Raw genomic sequence first — 25,094 nt, forward strand, 5'->3', positions numbered from 1 at the left:
TGTGTGAACAACTTGCCTTTCCTGCTTGTCCCACATTTTCCTTTCTGGAAAGATGTAAAAAAGATTTTATAAGAAGTTAAGTACTTTTTGTTCTTACGGGTACCAGCTGTGTCACTGCAATATCTATTCACTCACTGATCATGTATTTAAATGCTCAGTTTTCTATATTCATACAGACAGAAAACCAACAAGTAAAACTGTAACGTCATGAGAAACTCTAGCTATGAACACCTCACACATCTGACTTGTTGCAGAGAAAACCCAGAGAAGTTCAAATGTTTAGGAGCAGATTTTGTTGTAGATTTTTTTTCTTTGCTGTCACATTTTGCTTTCAAAGCCAGGTGTCAGCCATTTCAGGATGTCAGAATGGCTGTAGCAATGTGTATTTTGGGGAGAGGCCTGGGACACAATGCTACATGCAACCACACAAAACTTCCATTCTGTAAATGTATTTTGAATAATAAAAAAAAAAAAGCAGGGTGGCATTCTGCAAAGAAGTGAAGCTCTGAGCTAAGGACTGTCCTTTTGTAATATATGGAAAAAATAGGTAGCAGATACCAGGAACTGTCATCAAGGTTGGCCCTAGAGGTACGTTTTTGTTTGCATTTTCAATATCTGCTACTTACTGAAATTAAGAGGCAGTCGTATCATACCAGTTAAGTTAGTCCCATCTGAAAATAGAGTAAGTAGCCAAATTATAAGTGTTTTCTAAAAATGAACTTGCTACAACTACAAAATGGGGAACTAGCTTGAGTCCCATAATTTACGCATCCACAGATAGCAACTACCAAACCAATTTACAGTTACCCCTATGTTTTTAATGCCTTAAAAGTGATACTTGTCAGAATCCCTTTGTGTTCAACAGTAACTTTTTGAAATTACACTATCTGATGTTGTGTTCAACAGCCTGCATGCTTCCTTGTGTGGTAAAGTAAAAACAATAATGACGAAAAGGACTTTTTCCCCCTCCACAAAAATACTCAGTTTCCTAAAGCTAGTACATTTTTCAGTGACAAATATGGAGAGGGAGCAGCACTACAGTGCTGACCTCTCCACTCTTTGCACCTTCTCCATCATTTCAAGAGGCTGTCAGTCTGAATGCCTACACAGTGCCTGCTGTTCAGCCTCTGTTTCAAACAGCTTCTGTTCCTTCAGGTGTGCATTCCTGTAACACACAATAGCTCCGTAGGCAGATTCCTAGAAGATAACTCCTGTGAGCCATTTCTGTGTTATAGGAAGTGACAGTGGGTATAAGATTTTCCTCTCTAATACCTCGTTTCACACCTTCCCATTAGCCTAGAACCGTTGTCAGCAGAGCATTAAGAAGAGGACTTCAGTTTCTGTGCTCCATAACACTGATGGCACTGGAAAAAGTAGGCTGGAGATGCAGGCAGCCCTCCACCCTGTGCATCATACCAGGAAACCCTGCTGCGTGAATTCAGAGCCCATCTAGCAGGAGAGGATGAATTATTCAGCCATGGCATAGAACTCTATGCAAACCTGTACGTATGGATATTTCCACAGCCACACAGCGACACCAGGTACTTTAGTAGCAATGAGTGAAGCTCCTGAGCCTGCATCTGTACTAGAGACTGCACAGACCTTGCCAGTGCATTTAGTGCCAGGGGGAAGTGCCACAACATCTGTCAGAAAGCAGAACGCTTTCTCACATGATCAGTGCTTACAGTTGCACACCATTTGCTCACTAGAGGGAGTCCAAGACAAGGATTACTGAGCACTCCTAAAAACAAGCTGTAAAGCAGGCCGGTGGCATAATAAAATAGGGTGTTGAGAACTGAATGATCCCTCAAGAGCCAAATAAAAACTGCTGTGTTTCTAAAGGGCTTTTGGTTTTGCCCTTTTCTGAGGATGCATCTCTTACAATATGCTATTTCCTTGATGAAGAGCCCCTGAAAGTGGGAATGAGCACGGAAATGATGATGTTCTTCCTGAAAACAGACATCTCCATGCTGTGCTTGATCTCCAAGTGCAGTACACCATAGCTGGATATCAACAATATGAGAGTCACTTAGTGTTTTAGACACCCCAAGAGAGCAGCCAGGAGAAGATACTGTTTACATTTACAGCTAAAAACCGGAGTCCTTGCAGAGTAGAAGCCTACACATCAGACAGCGCAATATAAAGAACACTCAATGCTGCACTATTTCTGCCAAAAACACAGCTGGAGTAAACAGATGCCAAGTCATTGTCGCTCCTGACACTGCTTAAGGAACAGCTTTGGAGGTAGTTGGTAAGGTTTGTTTTTTTCCTCTCCATATTGGCTTTTGTTTTTCCCTTCAGGAATTCTGCACTTCAGAACTGTATGTATCAGAGCCAGTTTAGGGCAGCTAGTTCATTCAGGCTCTGAAGCTCCCATGGAAGAACAGTTACCGACGGGCAGCAAAGCCAACCAGTAAAATCATGATGTTAAATATAAGAACTGGGATAAAAGAGGAGGCTGTTGTGATCAACGCCTGCCTTTTGTTTATGATCAGTTTTCCTGTTCCTCTAGTTTAATCGTCTCTGGTTAGTGTTGTGCTACTTAGTACACATAAGACTGCAGCTCATTTTCAACTACAATTGTTTTACATTTATCTAAGCGCACTCTATGCATTTTTTAGCGAGGAAGAAGGAAAACCTGCTGTAAGCGTTCACTTATTCATACTGACTGAGCATTACAAAATTATCAAGAACTTAATTGCATGTGCTATTTATAGTCTTAGTGTGTATTTTGTGCTATGTTCTCACATCTAAGAAAGTGTTAAATGTAAAAACTCCTATGTCATCATTGCATGAATCCAAGATCCAGTTAGCATACGCACACATCTACAGACCACTAATGCAACAAAAACACCAGCTGCCCGTGAAGAGGAACAGGCTCCCTGACTCTTATTTCCATGCAACTCGGCCGTAACAAGGAAGCCACAATAGAGAGCAGCAAGGTGACCTTGACATGCAAAGTCAGGAGCTACTAGCCACGTTCACCTGACTTCAGGGGGATTAAGGTTTCCAGGTTTCCAAGGACAGTCAGGTTACGAAGTGAGAAAAATTACGCTGAGCAAGTAGAGAACTTTTAGGAAGATTTTTGCCTTGGCTTGTAACAACTTCATTTCCTCACTGATAAGCCACGTTGTCTTCACAGTGTTCATGGATACTTAAGATTTCTGTTGATTTAGACCTCGCTTCAGTTCCCAAGCCCTGCCAGCGGCATGCAGAGTGCAGGTAGCTCCTGTGGAGAGGGACAACACTGAGCCTTTATTTCTCTTTGCTATTCATTGTAATAGCATGTGCATCTAGAAATAAATGGCTTTCTTCTTCCCCTCAATCCCCTTACAGTTACTCCAAAAACAGTAGCATTCAAAGGAAGTGTAGAAATGAAGCATTTGGAAGAAGCTGCTTTGAATTTCCAGATTTTGGGCTTTCATCCTAAACAAGTAAGTCATTTTATGAAAAGTTATCCCCGAGAGAGAAAGGCGCAGGGTTTCTTTCCGAGTAACATGCAATGTAATGCTGAAAAGAGCAGCAGCAGTTCTGCTAAAAGATCAGAAGGATCCACAGGTACTTCAGTTTCAGTTACATGTGGAAGAGATCATTTAATTTCTGGAAGACAGGAGCTGTCTGGATTTACAAATTGGTAGGACTACAGCTTGTGTTAAAACAAGATTATTTTTTTTCCTGCCCCATGGTCCACTTTAGGACTCCTAAATTTTTATCTTGCTGTGACAAGGGTGGGTGTTTCTTCAGCCCAGAGTTGTGACAATCCTTTCTTCTACCTCAGACACCCTCACACGAATACACAACTGTACCTGTGTGATCACACAGGATAGCTCCGAGTAACACTAGGAATTTTTCTACATGCTCATCATAGTACACACACTCAATTCTCTAACAGCTGGTCATTTTCCTCAGAGGCCCTCAGAAACTAAGAGGATGCAAAGCATTTGGGTAGATGCTCTTTAAGACATTTGGAAACCACTTCCCCAGAGAAGGTGGCTACGTCCTGGCCATCCAGCTTTACATCCATAGAAGCGCAGAGAGTTTTAAGATGGCTGATGCTAAGGAAGAGCAAAAGTGCTACTCCTGGTGAAGCTTCACAGGCTTTGTCACAAGCTATCTTAATTAAGCATTAAAAAATAAAAAGTCATCCCACCCAGGTCTGATTCACATTTTCTCCCGATTTGAAACACCTACACAGCTCTGCACTTGCAAGCCGATGCATGCAAAAATAAAGAAATAAATAAAATCCAGATGCATATTTAAGTCTAGCTGGAGGTCCAGATTGAGTTTGTGAACTAGAGCTAGCTTGGGAATTTCAAGTGTCTGCAGTATCTGTATTTCCCCTTGAAATCAGGGAGCCAGGTCCCTTCACCAGACTTGAAAGGATTTAAGAGTTTTTAAGAAACTTACAAAATATGGGAAAGGCATAGTTCTTGGAGTTTACGAAGTATTTTCTTGAGGAGATATTTTGAATAGTGTGACACTGATGCTTTACCAGAAAGTAGATTGTTTGCAGGGAAAGTGCTCACGCTCCATAATTCAGCACCTTTTAAGTTGTGCTGGTGTAGCTGCTTGGGGGACCGTGAGAAGGACTAGCTGACAAATTTCATAAGTCACATGAATTTCCAAGGAAAACATGTAATTACACAGTTTGTTACAGAAGCCCTCTAGCTGTTTAGTTACTAAATTATACGTACACTTTCTTATATAGAGGACTAGCCATTAGTATTTAAGCTGTCTAAAGAACATCACATCTCATGCTTATTGTATTCCTCAGTGAGACTGCAACGTGCTTCCTGTATAAATACTCAAATATATAAACACCCAGGCTGTGAAGAGCTTGATAAATGAGTTTGACCTCCTTTTCACATTCTTATCTGCTTATCTAGCACTAGCAAACACTGTATCTGGTTCTTTTGATTATGTAGGTTTTCTAAAAGCCACAGATACTGTTCTTAGGCTGAGTGAGCCAGAGTCCAAAAAACACCTGTCTTTGTGAAGTGATTCAAACCCAGCAGTTACTGGAGGAGGATGTAATCAAGGATAACATCAGCCAGGAGCTACCAGGCAATTCAGATGGCTGTTTCCACTTAAAATCTGTGCTTCAGATAGCTCCTACAGCTTTTATGCTTGGCAAAAACAGTTGCTTTCAAAGTCATGTACAAGTAATGCATAAAACCCTGAAAAAAACCATCACACACACACAAAAAGATACTGCTAAGACTTCCAGGTATGTATAATACATCTTTGGGTCCTTTCCCTGTAAAGGAATTATATTTGATTTAACCTGAAGGGAAGTAATTTTGTTTCAGGTGCAAAGAACCATTTGGGACAGGAGAATATAACTTACGAGTCACTGTGCAAGCGTGATTCAAGACCTCAGCTGTAGCTACTGAACTAGTCCATACCGAGCTCCAGCAGACCTGTTCTCTGGGTGTGTTATTTTGCCACTGAGACTTCACAGAAGTTCCAAGGAACAGCTATAAACAACGGTTGAATTTAAGCTTGGATTTTTTTTTTTTATTTCTGTGAATTGCTATATTTCAAAGCAGTTTACTTGCCACTATTAAATTTGGGTAAAGTGGCTGATTAAAAAACAAACAAAAACACGTAAAAGAGCCAAAAATTGATGTTCTGATATCTTTAAGTCAGCCATTCCACCACCAGTTGGCCTTCTGCGAGATACCCCATCTCATAGAAACAGTTTCAGTTTTCCCTCTCAAGTCCAAGACCTAATTTCACGCTTACCCTGCTGTAATATTCTAGTATTGAGAAAATAATATTGGTTTTAGATTTTATACTTGAGAAGTGTTAGCATCATAACCTTGTCTCGGGGTTACTTCTCAGCTACTCTGGCACTAAACGGTAGGGCGCTAACTGTGACTTCACAGCAAGGTAAGTAACAGAATATTTTAGTTGGAGGAGGTGATGGCCAATAGGCTGGAAACAGCCTGCCCGAGATGAGTGCTTGTGTTGCCAGAGGATTCATGCCTTTGGTCTTCCTCCTGCTGCTGAGGTGGAGGAGTGACACACCCACACCCCCCAAAAGAAACCACCCTTTAACAAGGGGCCAGATTTCTCAGTTTTAGCATGTGCAGCATCTCAATGAGGTATTGAGGACTCACAGAGCAGCAGGAAAATCCTTTCTTTTGCAATTCTTTCTTTTGTAAAGACCCACTCTTGGTTTAGTGTCCCAGGAATATTCTAAGCCTCTCTCTCACTTTAGCAGCCTCGTGTTGTCTCAGAGATAAGAAAAAAAATCCGATACAAAGCATAGTTAATAAGACTGTCTTGAAGTTTCCATATCAGATTTTGTACCGAACAATACTGGAGTTATATGATATAAAGACTGGACAGAGCTACCTGAAGCCAACCAAGTCAAAATATTGCACCAGAGAAAGTGGATTGCATTTTTTAATGAGTAAACTACAGCTCCCTCCAAAGGCATACAGCCGTTACATTAGGGTGAGAGGTTATTCATCCAGTGACATAATACTACAAAGGAAGCTCAAGTTTGCAGGTAAGCTGTTTTATTATTTGCTATCTTTCAAAGGTTGGTTTAAATCTAGATTCTAGTTTGCAAATCCTTAAACTTCTTTTAAAGCAGTTGGATAAGGGGATGAAGCGCTCCCCAGAGTTATTAAAGGTATCGGAGTCTTCCTTAAAAAAGATCACATTTTCAAGTGTTTCTATAATGTCATAATAATGTGGAAATCATTGAACTTTCCATCTCACAGTTATGTACCAAATGATCTAGAGCCACTCCTGAAACTTCAAGGAATGAACCGATGGAGCTTTTCCCCTATAGCTCATAAAGGATCAAATCAAACCTCTCCATGAATGCCTATCGGTATTGGTTTCACTTAAGCCCTTTCAGAAAGGGGATGAATTGCAAGTGCCAGCACACCGCTTTAAGCAGGCATTCTCTGAACTGCATCCAGGTTTTTCGTCAGTAGACATCTGTTGAATTTAACATACTTTAGCGTAGTTTCTCTGTGAGCCTATGTGAAAAACAGTGATGAATGAGAACTGGGGAATGAGAACATACTATTCAATATCTTGTGGCCTGGTGGTAATTTGGCACTACTTTTTAAAGCATGATTGGAGATTTTTCTATGAACACGGTAACTCCCTTTACGATAGCTCAGTAAAAGACTATTGCTACTGTAAATCATTACAGTTCCTCCTGCTTTGTAGGAGCACTTAAAAGGTTCTTAACAAGCTACTAACAAACTATCTCTGATTGCGAATCAGGGTCACACAGAGCATGTAAAGAACAAGTATTAGCTTTAAAATGGAGCAAAGTTTAAAAAGGCCATTTCAATAAGATCAGCCCAGAGCATGATTTTCTTCTCACAAGGCAAATACTACCAGAGACACAAGAGACAAGATAGCATATTCCTTTTTTCTTGATTGCCTTCCCCCCCCCCCCCCCCCCCCCAAGTTCTCTTATTCCTCTCCTTCCCCCCTTTCTTAAAAAAGGGATTAGAAAAACATAAATTCTGGTCCTTCTAGCCAAGAAGCATCTACCACTTCAGAGATACCATATGTCAGTACACATCCAAAGGCTGGTGAGTGTGTTACACTGCAGCGCTGCATATCTGGCAGGAACAGAAACAGCATGGGTTTTGTTAGCTGGTTTAAGGAGCCACAGAAATATCTTGAATGGTAGTATTGGTCAAGTTCTGACTGCAGGTCACAGGCCTACGACACGCCTTGAAACTTGTTTTTTCCCCCCATTAAGCCATTCAAGAACACAGCAGAAGTGATATGCTTCGTAGGTCCATACAGTAAGGAACAAAATAAGTAGAAAAATCAAACCGAGGAATAAGAATTTATCAATAATAATAATAAATAAAAAACAAGAACGCGCCTTATAAGCTGCATGATTGTGCTCACACAGATCTGTACATATATATAAATTCATGTTGAATACATCAGTTCAAGGATGCATTGCAGGGAGATTCTCAATGTAAAGATTTCAGCTATGGATGTCCAGACAGCACTTGACAGAAAAGAATCAGGAGAAAATAATGGCTACTTGCTACAGAGACATTTATAAAGATAGAAATTGCCTTTAGAAAAACATCTGTTTGCTGCCTGGAATTCCAGATAAATGCTCAACAAACACGAGCTATCCCCATGCTTGGAGAAGCCAGCCATCGGTTCTTTCAAATCAAGCCACCCTTGTGTGTTCAGCAAGTGGTATTCCTGCAGAGCATTTGCCGTTCTACAAAAACGTCATTAGAATTAATTGCAGAGGGCAATTTCTTTATTTCCTTAGGGCCTAAGTTTATCAGGATTTTATGTAAAGCAAGCTCTTTTTAGGGCACGTTGCTCTAACAAAACCCACACCTTTCACACACCGCTCTTCCTACTCATCTTACAGGTCTTTTCCACCCATCCTATGAAAGAAGCATTAACCTAGCGGCAGTTTTTCCCCTCAAATTTTAAGGCTAAAATAGAGCTACCAACAGCTGAAAAGAACATCAGAGGAAAAAAGCAAGGTGTTGAAAAAACTGTTCCCATTACCCAACCTCTCTGGGAAACAGCAGGAGCTCAACAAACAGATCTCAGACCAGGTCATGAGCATTCAAATACCTCAACAAACAGACTTATACAAGCGGTATAATATCCATATTTGCTCACATTAGAAAAAAATAAATATATATATATATATATTTTATTATTATTATTATTTTTTTACTTACAAGACACAGCAAGAAGATCTCAGGAGCTGCTGGATGGGAAGAAAACTTTTAACCCAGCCCCTGGGGAACAGCACAGCTGTAGCAGTAAAAACACCATCAAGGCCTGTTTGGGTCAGCTGCATACTCCCACCAATTTAATAGTGCTCAACACCAAGAAGGAAATCCTGGTGCTAATGAACTCCCTGACAAACTCTTTTGGATTTAAAGGCTCAGGATGTAACAGGGGAGCCTGATTTGAGACTTCCTCAAGTCAAGGACTCATACTGCTACCACTGGTAGTCAGTGGCCCTCTCTATGCCTTGGCTCTGCTCAATAACTGGTTATTATAGCAACATTTATATGTTGTGCCAACCCTCTCTTTGCCAACTTACAGGAAAATGGAGATCTCCTGCTGTAGGGCCACTGTTTTGAGGCCTCTGGCTCCACTCCAGTTCATATGGGGTTGCTGGTTTAGGGCTGCTACAGAAGAGGAGCTGATTAGAAAACCTCTCATGGAGCTGCAATCAGTATTTAAACTCAGTAAGTCAGGGACATTAAGCTGCAGGGGTTTTAGTATTTGGAAGAAAACTTTTAAATTGAGTCATTCCCCTGTGCTGATTGTTTAAAGTTACATTATACATCAAAATAGCAGCATAAGTCAGAAAAACACGCAGCGTCCTGTCCCCCACGTGCACGGAGCAGGGCTGTGAGCAGGATGGAGGCAGCGGTATCTTCAGCCTCTCAAGAATGTCTTCTGCTCTTTTAATAGTTCTTCTTGGGGGGGGGCGTGGAGGTTTGTATCACGTATCTTTCTCCTGTTGCTGAATCAAAAATAGTACACTGAGTCATTTGTTACAGGCAGCTAGAAAGCCACCAGCCACGCCAAGCACACGTCCCACCAACCAGTTTCCCCAAGGCCTCCTTACACAAGGGTCTCCTCACCTCTACAGCAACTTTGCTTGAGTGAGGCCTGCAGTGCTGACTAAATCCACCGTGCTGCTGCAGCACGTGCTTTTAGCAGGTCAGCAGATGACAGCCTTTGATTCAAAAATCCGCTGTTTTTCTATTACCTGCCAGGAGCTTTGGGCCAGGGCTGTTGAGTTGGAGACACTGGCCCTGGATGAACGCCGGGCAGCACAGAAACATGAACTACAAAGAGCATTGATCCTTCTTCCCCTTTCAGTGGCAACACCAGTGTGACCCTGAGGGCGGGAAGAGGGAAAGGTGTGTGCCAATAGTCACCAGGAAGCCTAAAATGCAGCATTTCTGAATCTTCTTCTCTTCAATCTTTTTGATTTCAAGATTTCTGAACCTTCTTCTCAAAAGCCATTGGTGCCAGCTGGCCTGCAAGCGTTATCAAGTAGGGGTGACTGACGTGAAGAGTGGAAGAGGAAGGAAAACATGAGGAAACAAACTGAACTTTCAGAGGACAATTAATTACTCATTCGTTTGATATTATTAACTGTTAATAAGTAACTAACCACAAGGATCGGGCACCAGAAAGCCCTCCTGACACTGCTCCCAGAAGGGCTGTGGCGTGGCTGGTACCTTGCCCGACACACAGCAATATTTACCCACCAGCTTGAGCAATGCCCATCGTGCCCGGCCTGAATTTTGACATTGACCCCGTTGCCTGGTATGGAAGCCCTGGTCTTGTTAAACACTTTATATGAGCCTCCCACATCTACCTTTTAGGTCTCTGCCGTCTTCCCACCACATCACTGCTGGATTTCAGGTGTATTTACTTTGTGTCCCTGACCCTCCTTCGCCTCAGTTTGCAGCCTGCTGAGTTCGCTTCTGGTTTTCATCTGTTTTGCAGCGAGGCTTTCCTGCTGACATGCACTGCTGTGATACTGTATTTATCACACGCCTTGGGGGATAAAGAGCGCAAACCAGCCCTTGTTATCCTCTAATTTCCTACATGTATGTTGCTTCATTTCATTAGGAAATGCAACATGGAACTGATAAGCTCAGTGGCTATGTTCTCACCAGAAGTCACTGCAAGTATGTTAAAACTACGGCAAATAACATCAGTGTTCTTCAGCCTCTATTTCTCATTAATAAGCTCTGTGATCCTTTTGTCCATCCAAACGCCTTATCAGCCTCCAATCTGAATGCACCAAACGGTGTGAACTGTGAGTATAAACTGATAACAGTCTCCAGACTGCAGAGCACATGAAAAGCAATTTTTATGGACACAGTCGGCTTCACCAAACCCTAAATAAGGGACCAGTGAGTCTAGGAGAGTAAATTCACAAGCACTCACTTTGAACTTCACCTACAGAAAATGAAGCATTCACTCATGGCTAAGAATGAGGGTTTTTCCACGTCAAAAGCTAGCGCGTTCTTCAGAACGCTTCCTACAGAGCTTGTGGGTGGTCAGCATAAATGCAACTTTAAGAAAATGTTCAGATTCCCAAATGCTTTGTAAATGGCAAAACGAAGGGTACAAAGAAGTGCCATTCCCTTTTCTTCTTTGTTCTGCCCCTGAAATACTTTTGAATATTGAAATGATGAAGGAACGGAATTTTTTGTCAATTTAAAATGACAAGAATCCTGAGACTCAAAGTCACCAACAAACTGACTGAGATAATTAGCTACCGTGATGCTAACAGAACAAACCCTGCCTTCTTCATAATATTGTGGTGCCTTTTTATTGCAAGACTTCAGAAAATTAGGCAGATTCTTGTCGAAGAAGTGACTTAAAAGGTAGTCCTGAAACCAGCCCAACGAATACAGGCTGTTTCCTTCCATCTTTCCCCTTCCCATCTCACAGTGAACAAAAATTGTCTACCTCTCTGTAGCACAGATCACCCTCAGGGAAAAGGAGGCTTGCATCAGTTCCTGAAAATAGTCGCGTGGCAGTGCTGCTGAAATTGCTTCACATATAGGTCAAATCTTGAAGAGAGCTTTAAAACACTATCAGATCTGAAGAGGTTTTAGGTGACAACATTGAATATATCTTACACACTGATAGAAGGCACTAATGAGATTAAGGAGAAGCCAATGATTTCAAGTCCTTGGAAAGCTAACTCTAAAATTTTATCTATGATTACTGTAAGAACAGAACAGTAGTATTGTGACAGCTGATAAAGAACAACCAACTTTCAGAGGAACGAAGGTGTCTAGGAGAAGCAATTAGCTCTACTTTAAGTGCTCCTTGGGTGGGTGATGGAACAGAGGCAGAAAAAGGGAAAGCTGGAAAATAATACGTCAATTGGACTCAGAGAAGAAATTTAGTAATCAAAGGCATTGCATAATTCCTTATTATTTTTTTTAAGGATTTTTTACTACTACAAATGTAAAATATGCCTTTCCCCATTTTCCTTGCTAACTACTTGCTAATGCTACTTTCAGTGCCCTTCTGCTGTGAAACATAAAGCACATTTTAAGAGCTGTACACAGAATAGCACGTTGGAAACCAAACAGACATTTCTTCACTTAACTGGCAGCCCGATAATGCTGACACGGGCCTCCATAAAACTGAAATAGGTAAATATTGACAATATAACTGCTATTTTATCATTTTAAAACTGTGATTTATCATTTTAAATCTGTGATTTTACCCCAATATTAATTTTTTTTATAGAAGCCAGTAAATATTCTATAGTCAGAAAGGATTTTTGTGACTTTTTTGAATGTTTGTCATATTTTTACACTGATGAGGCATTAAAAAAGCATCCTTATTATTGCTCCTACAAACCAGGAGTGTGTTACGAACTGCTTAACACACAAGAATTTGATACTAGGAACTACTTAAATAAATGCAGTTCAGTGGTGATTTGGTGACCATCTCTGCACAACTTGTGTAACCAGGTGTTAGATCAGTTCTGTAAAGCTTATTTAGGTTTTATTTGGACAGTATCTTTTTTTACCTGAGTGGCAGCTTGCCCTGTTAATAGCATACTGTAGGTAAGGCTGCTGCTGTCCCCTAATAACACAGAAATAAAACTGCTGCTGTTACAAACATCCCCAGATAGAGGATTTCACAGAATCACAGAATCCTCTAGGTTGGAAGAGACCTCAAGATCACCCAGTCCAACCCCTGACCTAACACTAACCAGTCCTCCACTAAACCACATCACTGAGCTCTACATCTAAACGTCTTTTAAAGTCCTTCAGGGATGGTGACTCCACCACTTCCCAGGGCAGCCTGTTCCAATGCCTCACAACCCTTTTGGTAAAGAAGTTCTTCCTAATATCCAACCTAATTTTTTTTGCTGTAGTTTGTTAAGGGCAATCGCTCCTATTGCCCTAGTGGAACTGACGGGCTGAACATGGTTCCTTTACCTTTGCCAGTAATCACCTGCTCTTGAATTCAACTAAAAACCACGGCAGGCACCAGCTGTGTAGAGGTCAGGATGTTAAACGAGGCAACCATTTCCTCTGCAGTAGTTTTTTGTGACACAGCATCCCTGAAGTGACCACGTTGTCTTGCACATCCCTCCTGTCCCTAAGCAGAAAACCTCTGCTTCTTTCAGAGAAGGGAAAGGACACAGCAGTTTTGCTACTGAATGCAGCTATATTCCAGCATACAGCTCTGCCCTTTCAGCTAAAATATCTATTTATATTCCCTGATTATCTAACAGAATTCACTCTGACCTAAAGCAGAGATTAATTTTTTTACTGGGTATCCTATTGCTGTGTGGCTCAGTGTGTGGAAGGAGGGGACACTCCTCCTCTCCCTTTAGACAATTACAATACAGATTTTTTCCTATTTTTAATTAATCTCAGTTCTGCTGCTCTTTTTAAAGGCAACTCATTGCTTACTATCAGAAATATACAGTCCAGAAAGGTATTCTTGAATGTTTTATTCGGGAAGTGTAAAGGGTTTTAAAATAAACAAAATGAAATATTCAAATACATTTCATATTGCATGTGGGAGGAGTGGCTCCATACAATACAATATGGATGAAGCAAATCCGGCACTTAATTTCTTTAAGACATAGAGTGTAATAGCACGATCATTCCTACATCTGGTCTTATGTCATACATAGCACTGCCTGACCTTTTTGTTGTCATTTAAATTCAGCTGACTTCATTAATTATTTTATTTTGCTATATTGATTGTTCAAGTTAGAAAAATACAGTTAAAATCTACCGACTGTAGGACATACACTGCAAGACCCTAAGTACTGCAATCTCCGAGAATAAATATACATTTATTTTTTGAGAAAATGTGTAATTACCCACAGATTAATCGATACAAAATGATCGTGCAACTGAATATGACAGTCTGAACTGAAATTTAAAGCTGCAGATCATGATTTTCCTACTCATACAGTGCTGCTTGAAATCTTCTTGCACCTTTAAAAAAATATAATTAGCTTTAGATTTATCCCACAATAAATAACACCAGAACATACCTTGTTCTACCAACCTGAATTTTAAAAAAAAGCAACAGAGGCCACCTCAGTGTTTTGAGTTTATGAGATCTTTCAGACACAAAGCCCTAACAGAGTTTCCCAGTCACAAGAGGCATCAGGAAGGCTCATCGGTTAGGGTGAACTTGGGCTTTAGCTTGACGGACCTCTTCCTTATGGTGCCTTTCGGGGATAGTGGCATGGTGTCCATAATGCTCCTGTCCTCCTCCAGCTGCCTGGCCGTGCACGAAGGGGTGGGCACTTTCACCGTGTTGCCAAATTTAGAGTAGTCCACGGAGTATCGCCCATCTTCCTCCGCCACTATGGGCACGAACCTTTGGCCCCAGAGGATTTCGTCTGCCAGGTAGGAGGTTCTGGCTTGCGTGGTGATGCCGGTGGTCTCCACCACCCCTTCCAAGATGACGATGATCTCCAGATCCTCGTGGTGGTGCAGGTTCACCGGGGAGATGTCGTAGAGGGGGCTGTTCTTGTCTATCACGTGGTAGATGATGAGTGGGGAGACCAGGAAGATGCTGTTGCCCCCCACGGGGTTCTCCATCTGGATGTCGATCTGGTTGAGGGGCACCACCTCCCCCTCCAGGCTGGCCGTCTTCTTCACCACCTGCATGCGGATGGTGGCGCTGATGATCATGCTCTTGCGGAGGTCGCCCACCCGCAGCATGAAGCAGAGCTTGCCCTCCCGCAGGGCGATGACCGCGTGCTTGCTGAAGATGAGGGTCTCGGCGCGGCGGTGCGCCTGCGAGGTCTTCATGAAGATGCAGCCCAGCATGATGGCGTTGATCACCAGCCCCACGATGTTCTGCACGATCAGCACCAGGATGGCGGCCGGGCACTCCTCCGTCACCATGCGGCCCCCGAAGCCGATGGTCACCTGCACCTCGATGGAGAAGAGGAAGGCGGAGGTGAAGGAGTGGATGCTGGTCACGCAGGGCACGAAGCCGTCCGACGCCCCCTCCGCCGGCTCCCGCTGCAGCCGGGTGCTGTGGTCCAGGTCGCCGTGGGCGAAGGCGATGAGCCACCAGACCATGCCGAAGAGCAGCCAGCTGCAGAGGAACGACATGGTGAAGATGAGCAGCGTGTGCGGCCACTTGAGGTCCACCAGCGTGGTGAAGACGTCCTGCAGGAACCTGCCCTGCTCGCGGATGTTCTTGTGGGCCACGTTGCAGGCTCCGTTCTTCCCCACGAAGCGCGCCCGCCTCTCCCGGGCTCGGTAGCGGGCGTGCTCCGGCACATCCTCGGCCAGCCGGGTCAGCACGTACTCCTCGGGGATGATCCCCTTCCTCGACAGCATGGCTCCCACAGCAGCCCAGCCGCCGCTCGGAGCCTCCCCGGTCCCGGTCCCGGTCCCGGCTCCGCTCCCGCAGCCGCCGGGGGCGGGGGACGAACGGGCTCGCACGGCGCCGCCGCAGCGGGGAGGGCACCGGGGCCGCCAGGCGGCGCCCCCGAGGCCGCCACCGACCGAGCCCGGCCCCACACGCCGAGGGGACCTCGGCGTGTGGGGCCGGGCTCGGCCGGTGGCGGCCTCGGGGGCGCCCCCGTGAAGGTTTTACCTCAGGTTTACCTCAGGGAATGGCGGTGCCCCCCCCCCGAAAGCCGTTTCTGTCAGTATTTGCCTCAGGGCGCTGCGATCGATGGCGGGTCGGGAGCGGGAACTGAGGGGGGACGGGGGTTGGGGGAGGGTCTGTGAGGTGAAATCTGCCTCAGAAAGGGAAAAAAAAAAAAAAAAAAAAAAAAAAAAAGGTCTGGAATTCCTGCGATTTGCCCATGCGTTGTGCGGTGAGCTTCTAGATAATGAGAGGTTCAGGCAGGGAGTGGGAAGAAACTTGCCTGAAGGGGCCAAGGCTGGGGGTGCAATGGTTAAAGAGACCTGGGGTTAAAGGGCTCGTTCCCACTCGTGAAATCTGCTGGTCAGCCCTACTAAAGAAAGATTTTTCTGAACCAAAGAGCTGATGGACTGACGTGATACGTCTTTGGGTCAAGATCGTTTATCTAATAACACTCCGATGTTGTTGTCACGCTGTTTAAATATCAATATTCTCCATCATGTTTACTTGCTCTTAATTTAAGTATTTTCTTTCTATTTCAGCCTAGGCACCAAAGCTGTAGATTTGCTAAAGCATCCTAGCATATTCTGGATTTTTTTTTTTTTCTTAAGTGCTAGTGGATTTAATACTGTGACTTTCTAACTGTGTGTGCTGGTGGCCTTTCCCTTGGAGCCAGCCAGGTGAGGAGGTTGTAAGTAACTTTCACCACCAGCAGCTGTGAACTGTAGCCTACTAAGGGATATCAGAATTACTATTTCCTAATTAATCATTCTGAGGTCTCTGAGCGGGCATCGTAGGGCTTATGATTAATTGCTCACTGTTATTTGAGGCTATTTCTACTACTACTATTTGCTATGACTCGTTGCATGTCCTTGGACACTAACATTCTTTCTGACAGGATTGATTTCCCAATACTCCACTTTTTCTCTTGTTCCGGGTCACCTTTCTTGCTGCTTTGATAAATAATACTGAAATGACAACAAGGTGTCCTGGAACCTGGCTGCCAGACTGCTGAACTTGCCCAAAGATACTTCTCTGTATTGTCTTCTCTGCTAGACACTTTGTCTGTTCTTGCTGTGAATATGCCACCTGCACCAAACAAAACAAAAGGCTAAAATTTAAATGCTCCAAGTACATGGTTTGTATATACAGTTTAACTTTAAAATGATCTTTTGTACTTTGCTTTTTTTTTTCTTTCCCAAATTTTTAGAAAGAAATCTGAAACGTTACTTCTGAAAAGCGCAGTTCTCCACCTGAGGGCAGCTCACAGTTATTTCCAGCATTTCTGAAGTGATCAGAAAGAGGCTCTGCACCATCAGGTAGTAGTACTTGCTGGCAGCACGTCATTCTATTGCAGAGATGGAAACGGACATGCCTTTGCTGCAATTTTTTTCTTACTTTTCTCTCAATGTTGTCTTATTCTGTACCTCTTCCTCCAGAGGGCGGCAACTACGTGAGTGTAGAATGAAAAAAATGCATCAAGGTGGCAGTGTGTTTTAAAGCACATGTATCAGCAAGGTGAACTGCCTCCTAGGCTGGTGCTAGGAATGACCTGTGCAGCCTACTGCAGCAAGGAGTGCTGCATGAACATGTTCACCCTGTTGGTTTTAGGAATCCTGAACTCTATAGTGCTAGAAGGGTGTTTCCATGTTTCCCCTTCTGTTCTTTATTGGGGCTGTCATCTTCCACTTACCTTCTTTTCCTTTCCTATCCAGCAGTTGTTAGCTTAGATAGAACAGTAAAGCAAGTGGCTTCTGCTGGAGGATTTCTAAAGCAGAACAGAAAGAAGCCCTGTCTTTGTGGATCAAGTGACAGATACTTAAAGGAGAAAAGTGACAGATCTTTGGTGTGAGCCAACATATTTGTGTTAAGAGCTGCTGAGCAAATTGGGCTCACAGGAACAAACCCACACTTGAAGGCTGTAGTGTGGAATCATGCGGGGTACATTTTGTCCACCCATGAAATAGTTTTTACATTTCAAAACTTTTTTTTTTCTTCTGCTTTTCCCTAATTTAAAGACTACCAAGAAGATATTACTATAGCTATGAACTTAAAATTTGTTTGGCACCTGTGTAAGTAGACCTTTGTTTCAAGGGTTATGTAGTGCTAGCCTAACCTGAGCTAAGCCTCTCAAATGCCCTCGCTGTATGAGCAGGGAAACAGAGCAGAGATCAGAGCTGGCCAGTCAGAATCGCAGGGGAAGGCATGAGCAGAGCTGGAAGAGGGCTAACATAGCAGGCACGCTGTGCTTCCTGGCCTTCCAAGAAAACAGCACTCCCCTAGAAATGAGTGCACCAGGATGAAGTGGCTGTGGAGAGACAAGGGGATAAAGACAAAAAGGTGTTTGTGTAGTGGAAGCCTGATTCAACAGGGACTTCTGGACCAGCCAACACGAAGTAGCAGGTTTAATGACTCAGGAACAGCAGCGAGCCTTCCACCTTCTCTGACTTTACAGCTCCCACCACTGAATAATCTTTTTAGATATGGCTTCTGCTCGCTGTTGAGACACCGAGCCTTTGGAGTTAGGGAGCACAAACTCTCTGGGATTTGGCCCCATATAAACAGATAAAAATACACCGAGGAAACATAAAATGTCTTCTGTCCAAGTGGCAGCTAAGAGGCCTCTATGTTCACACATACATCTGGTAGTGTGATGCCATGAAATAGATGTATAATCTTTGGCTGCCAACCAACTCTCATACCCTGCTGTCCTGCAGTGATGCCTTATGAAACGTAAGCCCCATTTACAATGGAAACCCACCTCCAATTACGAAGTCACTTGCGCTTTGCAATCATGTTTTATAACTTCAAGATCTAATATGGTCTTCCAAAAATCACGATGCGCTGGGTCTTTTGCTCCCTTTCCAGGTAAGTCCGGCAGAGTGGTGATTTCCTGAGTCTTTATGGGATGAGTACTTGCATGAGGCTGGGCAGCTAGGAGGCAGCACACGCAGTGGCTGCAGTAGGAACCTGTTTGGCGCTCACTGTGCCCTTCTGCTGCCCTGGAAGGATACAGTCACCTGTGTCCAATTTCTCCTTTCCTAGCTTTCATGAGATGCCTGGTGTCTCAGGGAGAACATACACCGATACTGGGGCAGCTATTTTTTCTTTAAAGCTACTCAGCAAAACAATTCCCAGATGTCTCCAGCTACCCTTTTCCTCTCTTTAGCTGGCCATGACAAGCGTTTATGCATTTTATCTGCGTGACCGTATTCTCCCTCTGCACTTTAACCAGGAGTGTAGCACGAGCTACACTCTCCTGCTGGTCAAACGCTCTCTGGCCCAAGTTTAATGCCCTTAGGTGTTGTGCAAGTGACAGCATCACAGAATCATCTGGGTTGGAAAAGGCCTTCAAGGTCACCGAGCCCAACCTGACCTACTCAGTCCCATCACTAAACTGTTTCCCCCGGGGAGGTGGTAACACTGCTTAGACAGCAGCAGTTCTTCTCTCCTCTGCTTTCTGCTGCAGTGCTAGAAGAGAAGTAATGCATTAAAAATATCAGGTACCCCATGAGAACATGGAGATGTCTGCCTCTAGGAACTAAACTCTTAAAAATAGATTTCAAATTAATTTAGGTGGCTAAAGAGAGGAGAAAAAAAAAAAACACACCACAAAGTACTTTCCCCAAATGCTTTGAGTTCTTCAAATAGGGGAAGGCAAAAAGGGATGTGAAAGAAAATGCTATAAAAAGAATACCAGTGAAAAATTGATTTTAATCTTCCGCTGGGTCACTGACGTTCTCATTGCTTAGTCATTAATTACTCCTAGAATGACTGCCACAGTTAATTGATTGGATGGGAATAAGTAGTTGTCCAGCTAAATTAGGATAATTTCAGTGCTTAAAAGTTGTCTTGAGTATATGTGGGTGAGGATCACAGTCAATCTAGAAACAGTGTGCCAGTGGGTGAATTATGTGAAATTAGGAGAGAATGAGTCGAGGCCCCGTGGCTCTGAGCTACAGGACAAGGTTTAATACCTTTTGTTTACCAGACTCGGAAGGATAATTTCTAGATGAATTGTTGTTGTCTGCAGCGCTTTGGAAATAGTGTGCATTAAATGCTGATACCTTATCACAGCCTCCGGCCTCTTCCCTTCCTCACGATGTGGGAGGGAGTCTGGCCCTTGGGAATCAATACGTGATTCAGCTGGGGGAGAGGCAAGGCAGCCTGAGAAAGACTAAGGGAATTAGGGTGCGATTAATTTCTTAAAGGTGTTAAAGAAGAGACCAAGAGACACAAGCAGTATCAATAAACTGCAATAAAAAGTTTTATAGACTTTATATTGAGATATTAAAGCTTTACATAGTCATATGATTAAAAGAGATACAGGCTTTCCAGAAATACCTTTGGTATATAATTTCTTTCTGCATTAGTCAGTAATAAGCATTATCCACAGCAGGGCTACGATGCGTAAAAAATAACATGGTAATAAAATGACAAGGGAGATTTATGAGTTACACAGAAAGTCCATGCTGGCTAGGTTTTTGTTTGATGTGCATCCTCTCGTATTTCATCCTTGAGGTTCTGATAACCGTATTTCAGGATTCTTTGGCAGCAAAATAAAAAAGAATAGTGCTATACAAAAGAGGAGAGTACATGGATAATTCATTAATACTTTAGATGGAGAAACAGCTCATTTTATTAAAAAAGGAAAACCTCCGTTTTATTATGAAATAGTATTTATTTACAGGTATTTTACACTTTTAGAAAATAGGTAATACAATTTTACTTTAAAATGCTTATTTTTACTACTTATCTGCTTGTACAAAAGAAGCAAATACACTGTCTTCTCGTTCTAGCAGAACCTCAGGCTTGTCGTATTCCAAAATAACCCCTCTCTTCATGACAATAACCAAATCTGCATTCAGGATCGTGTGCACGCGGTGCTGAAAACAAATAAAATGCCAGTTCAGTGTACCGACCACATGCACATTTCAGGGTAAGACAGCCTTCCAGAAATTCATCTTCCCATCAAGTTTGATTAAGATGACTTTATCCTGCGTTACAGCCTGATTTACTATGCAAATATTGCAGCCAGATACGAAGATCAAGATCCATGTAGATATTCAAATACACACATAAGGCAGCCAGGAGGAGTGGGAGCAGGGCAAGCATATGGGTTACTGCTCTCAAGTACTCTCCCAGTCCCAGAGTGCTTCTAGATCAAGGGTTTTCCTGAGCCTGGAGTGGTTTGTCCATTTGGAAAGCTGAAGGGATGTCTCTCCTAAGACCTTGCCCATGTTTCCCCTTGAATTTTCATAAAGATTTTCCATCCACATCCCTGCCCTGCCACCCCCATAGTAAGGAGGAGCTTCCTATGTGCAGACAACCTCTCCTGCCCTTTGCCTCTTGTTCTGGCACTGGGCACCACTGAAAAGAGCCTGGAAAAAAGTCATGCCCCCTCCTGCCTCACTGTTTTGCAGGCCTCTCTCACATTTCCTTTTTTTTTTTTTTTTTTTTATGTTCTCTACCCTTTTTCGAGTAAGCCCTACCATTTGATTAACTTACTTGATTGGGAAGAAACCTCCCCAGTTTCTTCCACAGTGAATACTACAAATAATTCGTTTAGTTTTTCTGCAATATCTTCCTCTTTCCTGTGTGTTCCTTTCATGCACCCAACATCAAATGGCCCTATAAGCCAATGGGTTTCTTGCTCCTGATGTGCTTAAGGGATTTGCTATCATTTTTAATGCCTGCTGGAAGTTGCTTCCATATGCTTTTCTTTCCCCTTTTTTTTCTTTTTTTTTTTTTTTTGTTGGCCTGCCTTATTGCAATTGCTCTGTACTGTTACCTGTTATGTAATATGCTTTTGATCATTTCTGTTTTCTTCATTTGGCTAGGAGTTCAGGTTTTACAGGAATGTCTCCTTGTTTCTCATAGCCTTCTTTATTTGTTTAGCCATATCTGCTTCTTTCTACCCTTACTCAAGCCTTTCCTAATAAAAAGCATGCATTGGCTCTAGGAGTTTTGAAGAAAATCCTTCAGTAATTCTCATGATCCCCATCATATCATTTGCTTCCTTTTTTTCTTTTATTAAAAAAAAATAAATTATAGCAAGCCTCCTCATTTTACAGAATTCCACTTTTTAAAGGTGAGTGTAACTGCACTGCATTTCTTGGTCTGTATGACTCCTGCAGGGATATTTAATCTCAGAACACTGTGGTGCCTGTTACACAATAACTCTTCACCCATAAGGTTCTCAATCTGATTTTGGGCACTCCCAGGATCAGAACAAGTCTTCCATTTCCTTCTGTGGCTTTCTAGCCAGGTGTTCTATAAAATAATCACTGATGGCATCTACAAGTCACATGGCTGCTGCAGTCTTTATGTGACATTTATCCAGACCACAGGCAGGGGGAGGGGACCGAAATGTCACATTCCTGTTATACTCACTGCCCTTGTCTGAGCACAATCAGTGCTGCCATCCTGGTAAAGTGACACAGATGGTGACGTAGACCCAATACTACTTTTCTTCCTAAGCACAAACAACACATTATGTTTCTACCGAAGAACATTTCAAATACAAAGCCACCTTCTGCATTGCCATTAGAAATATAAACGTTGTGCATCTTTGCTCCAAAACGCTGTTTGCTTGAATTATGTGGTTTAAAACTAAGAGAATGAAAGGCTAATAAACAAAACTTCCTCAGCCCATCCCTAAACAAAAAGATACGCAAATGCAAAATGCAGTGCAACTCAGTATTTTCATGCAGAGAAACAAGGAAATGTTGTGCTTATTATTCCTTTGCTTTTCTTGCAAAGACACAATGAATGGATACCATGAGGTAAATCAGGTTTTCTGTTAGACAGCTGCTAAGTGTAAAGAAAAAGATGCTGTACTATTCTTGACCATACATTTTTGGCATTATGCTTGATCTTTAAATAGTAAGAAGCAAAATTACTGTGTTTCAGCTCCCTGAGATGTGCATTTTTACAAAACAGAGGACAAAGAGATGTATTACTTCTGACATATCTGTCAAGCCAACTGCTTTGATTCAGGTCAATAAACAGTTTTATTTATAAATACTTGAGATCTTTGTGTTATCATTTCAGGAACATGAAAACCTAAATTCAGTCACTGTCAACAGGGATGGAGTGGTTTTTAGAAGTCAGTAAAATTCTCCTTCATTTGTTTAAATACTGAAACAAAATTGCTCTATCCTGTGACAAACTAATCATGTAATTTTACTCTTTCTTAGTTAAATCATTATTTTAGCTTGAGAAAACTTGTATTTCACAATAGTCAAAGTTGCATTATATTAGAAATTAGCCTAAAATGGGTAAACGAAAATAGAGCACAAACTCATATGCCTTTGCAGGTAATCAGAATTAGTACCCAGCAACACATTTAGGAAACTGTTGTTATGTATCTTTAAATAAGAAAGTAGAATGGAAAAGAAAGCTTAAACACTGCAATGAAAAAAAAAAAAAAAGATGAATGGCCAAATTCACGAAGTTTTTAGGGTTGACAAGAATGAACAAACGGGGCCTTTCTGAGTCTTGTTTCGATTAGGACAGCAGTAGAGACTGTACTTACTGCTATTGTAACCACAGTACGGTCAGCAAATGCCGTCATGACTACCTTCTGGAGGATGTTCTCCTACGAAAAGGAAACCATTTGTTGCTTTTCACAGAACAGAAGTTACCCGGTAGGCACACAGATACTCTGAAGAAGGCTTAAATAACCACCGATTATGACATCCTTTGTTGCAGAAATGACAAATTAACCCCATGTCAGAACTTAAGTCAGTGGTCTCCAGGTAGCCCTGCTTGCTCCTGCCACCTGCGTTGCCTGTGGGCTTCTGTGCCGTTGTGCTGTGTGCTCATGAGCTGCACTCTGGCTCCCAAAGCCCCACTGTCCTGATCTCAGCTTTACAGTGTAGGAAATTAAAGACAAATTCAGGGAGCTGCCAGGCTGCATGCTTGCTGACACCTCTGCAGTACATTCTTCACTCTGCTGGCAGCCCAGGCGTGTCCCCGCACACTGGGGACTTCTAATCCCATGGGGTGGCAGGGATAAGCACGGGAGTGTGCTGATCCTGGCATATTTAACAGCGAAGGAGGTTTTATGATAGTTTTAACGTGTAGTTCTCCCTCAAGCAGTACTCGTCCCTTCCTGTTTAGGAAACATGTTGTGTACCAGACTGCTTACACGCCACTAGCACAGACACCTTGGTTTGCTATCATCTGTTCTTTAGACACATATCCCAAGGGATGAACCATATCCTTACTACATCAAAACTCAAAATGCGTTTTAACTGGGCTGTGTACAGTGTAATTCCCAACTGCGCTGACATTTACCACACTAACATTTTACAGAATTAAAAATCACAACTGTTTTAATAACTGCCCTCCAATTACATTATTCACTCATAGGCTACTGTCATCACGAAGAACACCGAAACATTTCTCATAACATAACCAAGTAAAAAATCCTAAGAACGTACTGTTCTGTTTGGCTAAAATCCAGGCAGTGTGCTATTATTGTGTGGTTTAACCTCTGTCTAGCAATTTCAGGCAATTAATGCAATAAACCAGTACGTCTTTGTTTATGTCTTTGACCCTGCTTTCAAGACTTCCAGCTTCCTGACTTGTCCTGTCCACCATGCTGGGCAAACTTGTCTGCTTGCCAGTTTACCCTTCAGTGACCATTGCAGCTGACCTTCCAAAGCTTTGTTTACTTTAGGAAATCAAACTGCCAATGAAAATAACACACTTCATTTTCCTAAAGCAAACAATGCCGTAATAACTTTTAAATATATTTTTTTTTTTCCTCTGGGAATTTAAGAGCACTTTAGACTAGTTTGCAATGATGCACAACTACTTGGACTTATAAACAAGTCTACAATAAATATTGTCTAAGCGTATTACAGCACAGACGATCATCTTCTCCATTTTTCTTTTCCTATTAACATTTGTCTCCCCCTCAAAGAAAAAAAGAAATTGGAAACATTCCAAACTCACCGTTGCCATGTCAATGGATGCTGTGGCTTCGTCCATGATGAAGATGCTGGTCTTCCGCACAAAAGCCCTTGCTAAGCAGAAGAGCTGCCTTTGGCCCTGGCTAAAATTTTCACCCCCTTCTGTGACGATAGCGTCTGGAAAGGACACAGCAAAAACATCATTTGTGAGGTGTGGATGAGAGGGATGGATCAGAGCAGAGCATGTCTCTCGCCTTCAGCATAAAGATTTTCAAAGTAACGTTTCCTACCCTCTGAAGCTGCTGATGGCCCAGTTTTGTCTCCTTATATCTACTGCTCAAAATAACCAGTAATTCTGTCTCGCTATGTTCTTTACACCTACTAGACATCAAAGTAGCTAAGGATGTTTAAGAGCGAGTGTCTCTGAGATGCGTGCAGTCTAGGGCACTGCATCACTGTCCAAGGGGCAGCCATCATTTCTTTACTCTCAGGCTTTCTAACTTAGCATTTTAAGGGTCTGTGGTTTTCGGTTTTGTGTGTGTGCATCTTCGTTGGCAA

The 25,094-nt window shown here is 42.6% G+C and overlaps 2 protein-coding genes across 2 annotated transcripts in view; both read right to left on the reverse strand.

The window, feature by feature from the left end:
- Window positions 1-13,513: 13,513 nt before the first annotated feature.
- Window positions 13,514-15,442, reverse strand: KCNJ11 (potassium inwardly rectifying channel subfamily J member 11). Its single transcript, XM_084287370.1, has one exon. It carries the CDS (start codon window positions 15,360-15,362, stop codon window positions 14,169-14,171), a length of 1,194 nt encoding a protein of 397 aa, XP_084143496.1. The 5' UTR covers window positions 15,363-15,442; the 3' UTR covers window positions 13,514-14,168.
- Window positions 15,443-19,939: 4,497 nt separating this feature from the next.
- The window catches only part of ABCC8 (ATP binding cassette subfamily C member 8), a 75,142-nt gene continuing 69,987 nt past the window's right edge, over window positions 19,940-25,094 (reverse strand). The window contains exons 37-39 of the mRNA XM_084287389.1: window positions 24,580-24,713; window positions 23,153-23,215; window positions 19,940-20,501 (exon numbers count right to left, since the gene is read on the reverse strand). Of these exons, the coding sequence (XP_084143515.1) occupies window positions 20,364-20,501; window positions 23,153-23,215; window positions 24,580-24,713 (335 nt within the window). The 3' untranslated portion in view covers window positions 19,940-20,363. The remainder of the gene's footprint in view (window positions 20,502-23,152; window positions 23,216-24,579; window positions 24,714-25,094) is intronic.

This window comes from Netta rufina, assembly GCF_964035555.1.
Source record: "Netta rufina genome assembly, chromosome: 5".
In the NCBI taxonomy this organism is placed as follows: Eukaryota; Metazoa; Chordata; class Aves; order Anseriformes; family Anatidae; genus Netta; species Netta rufina.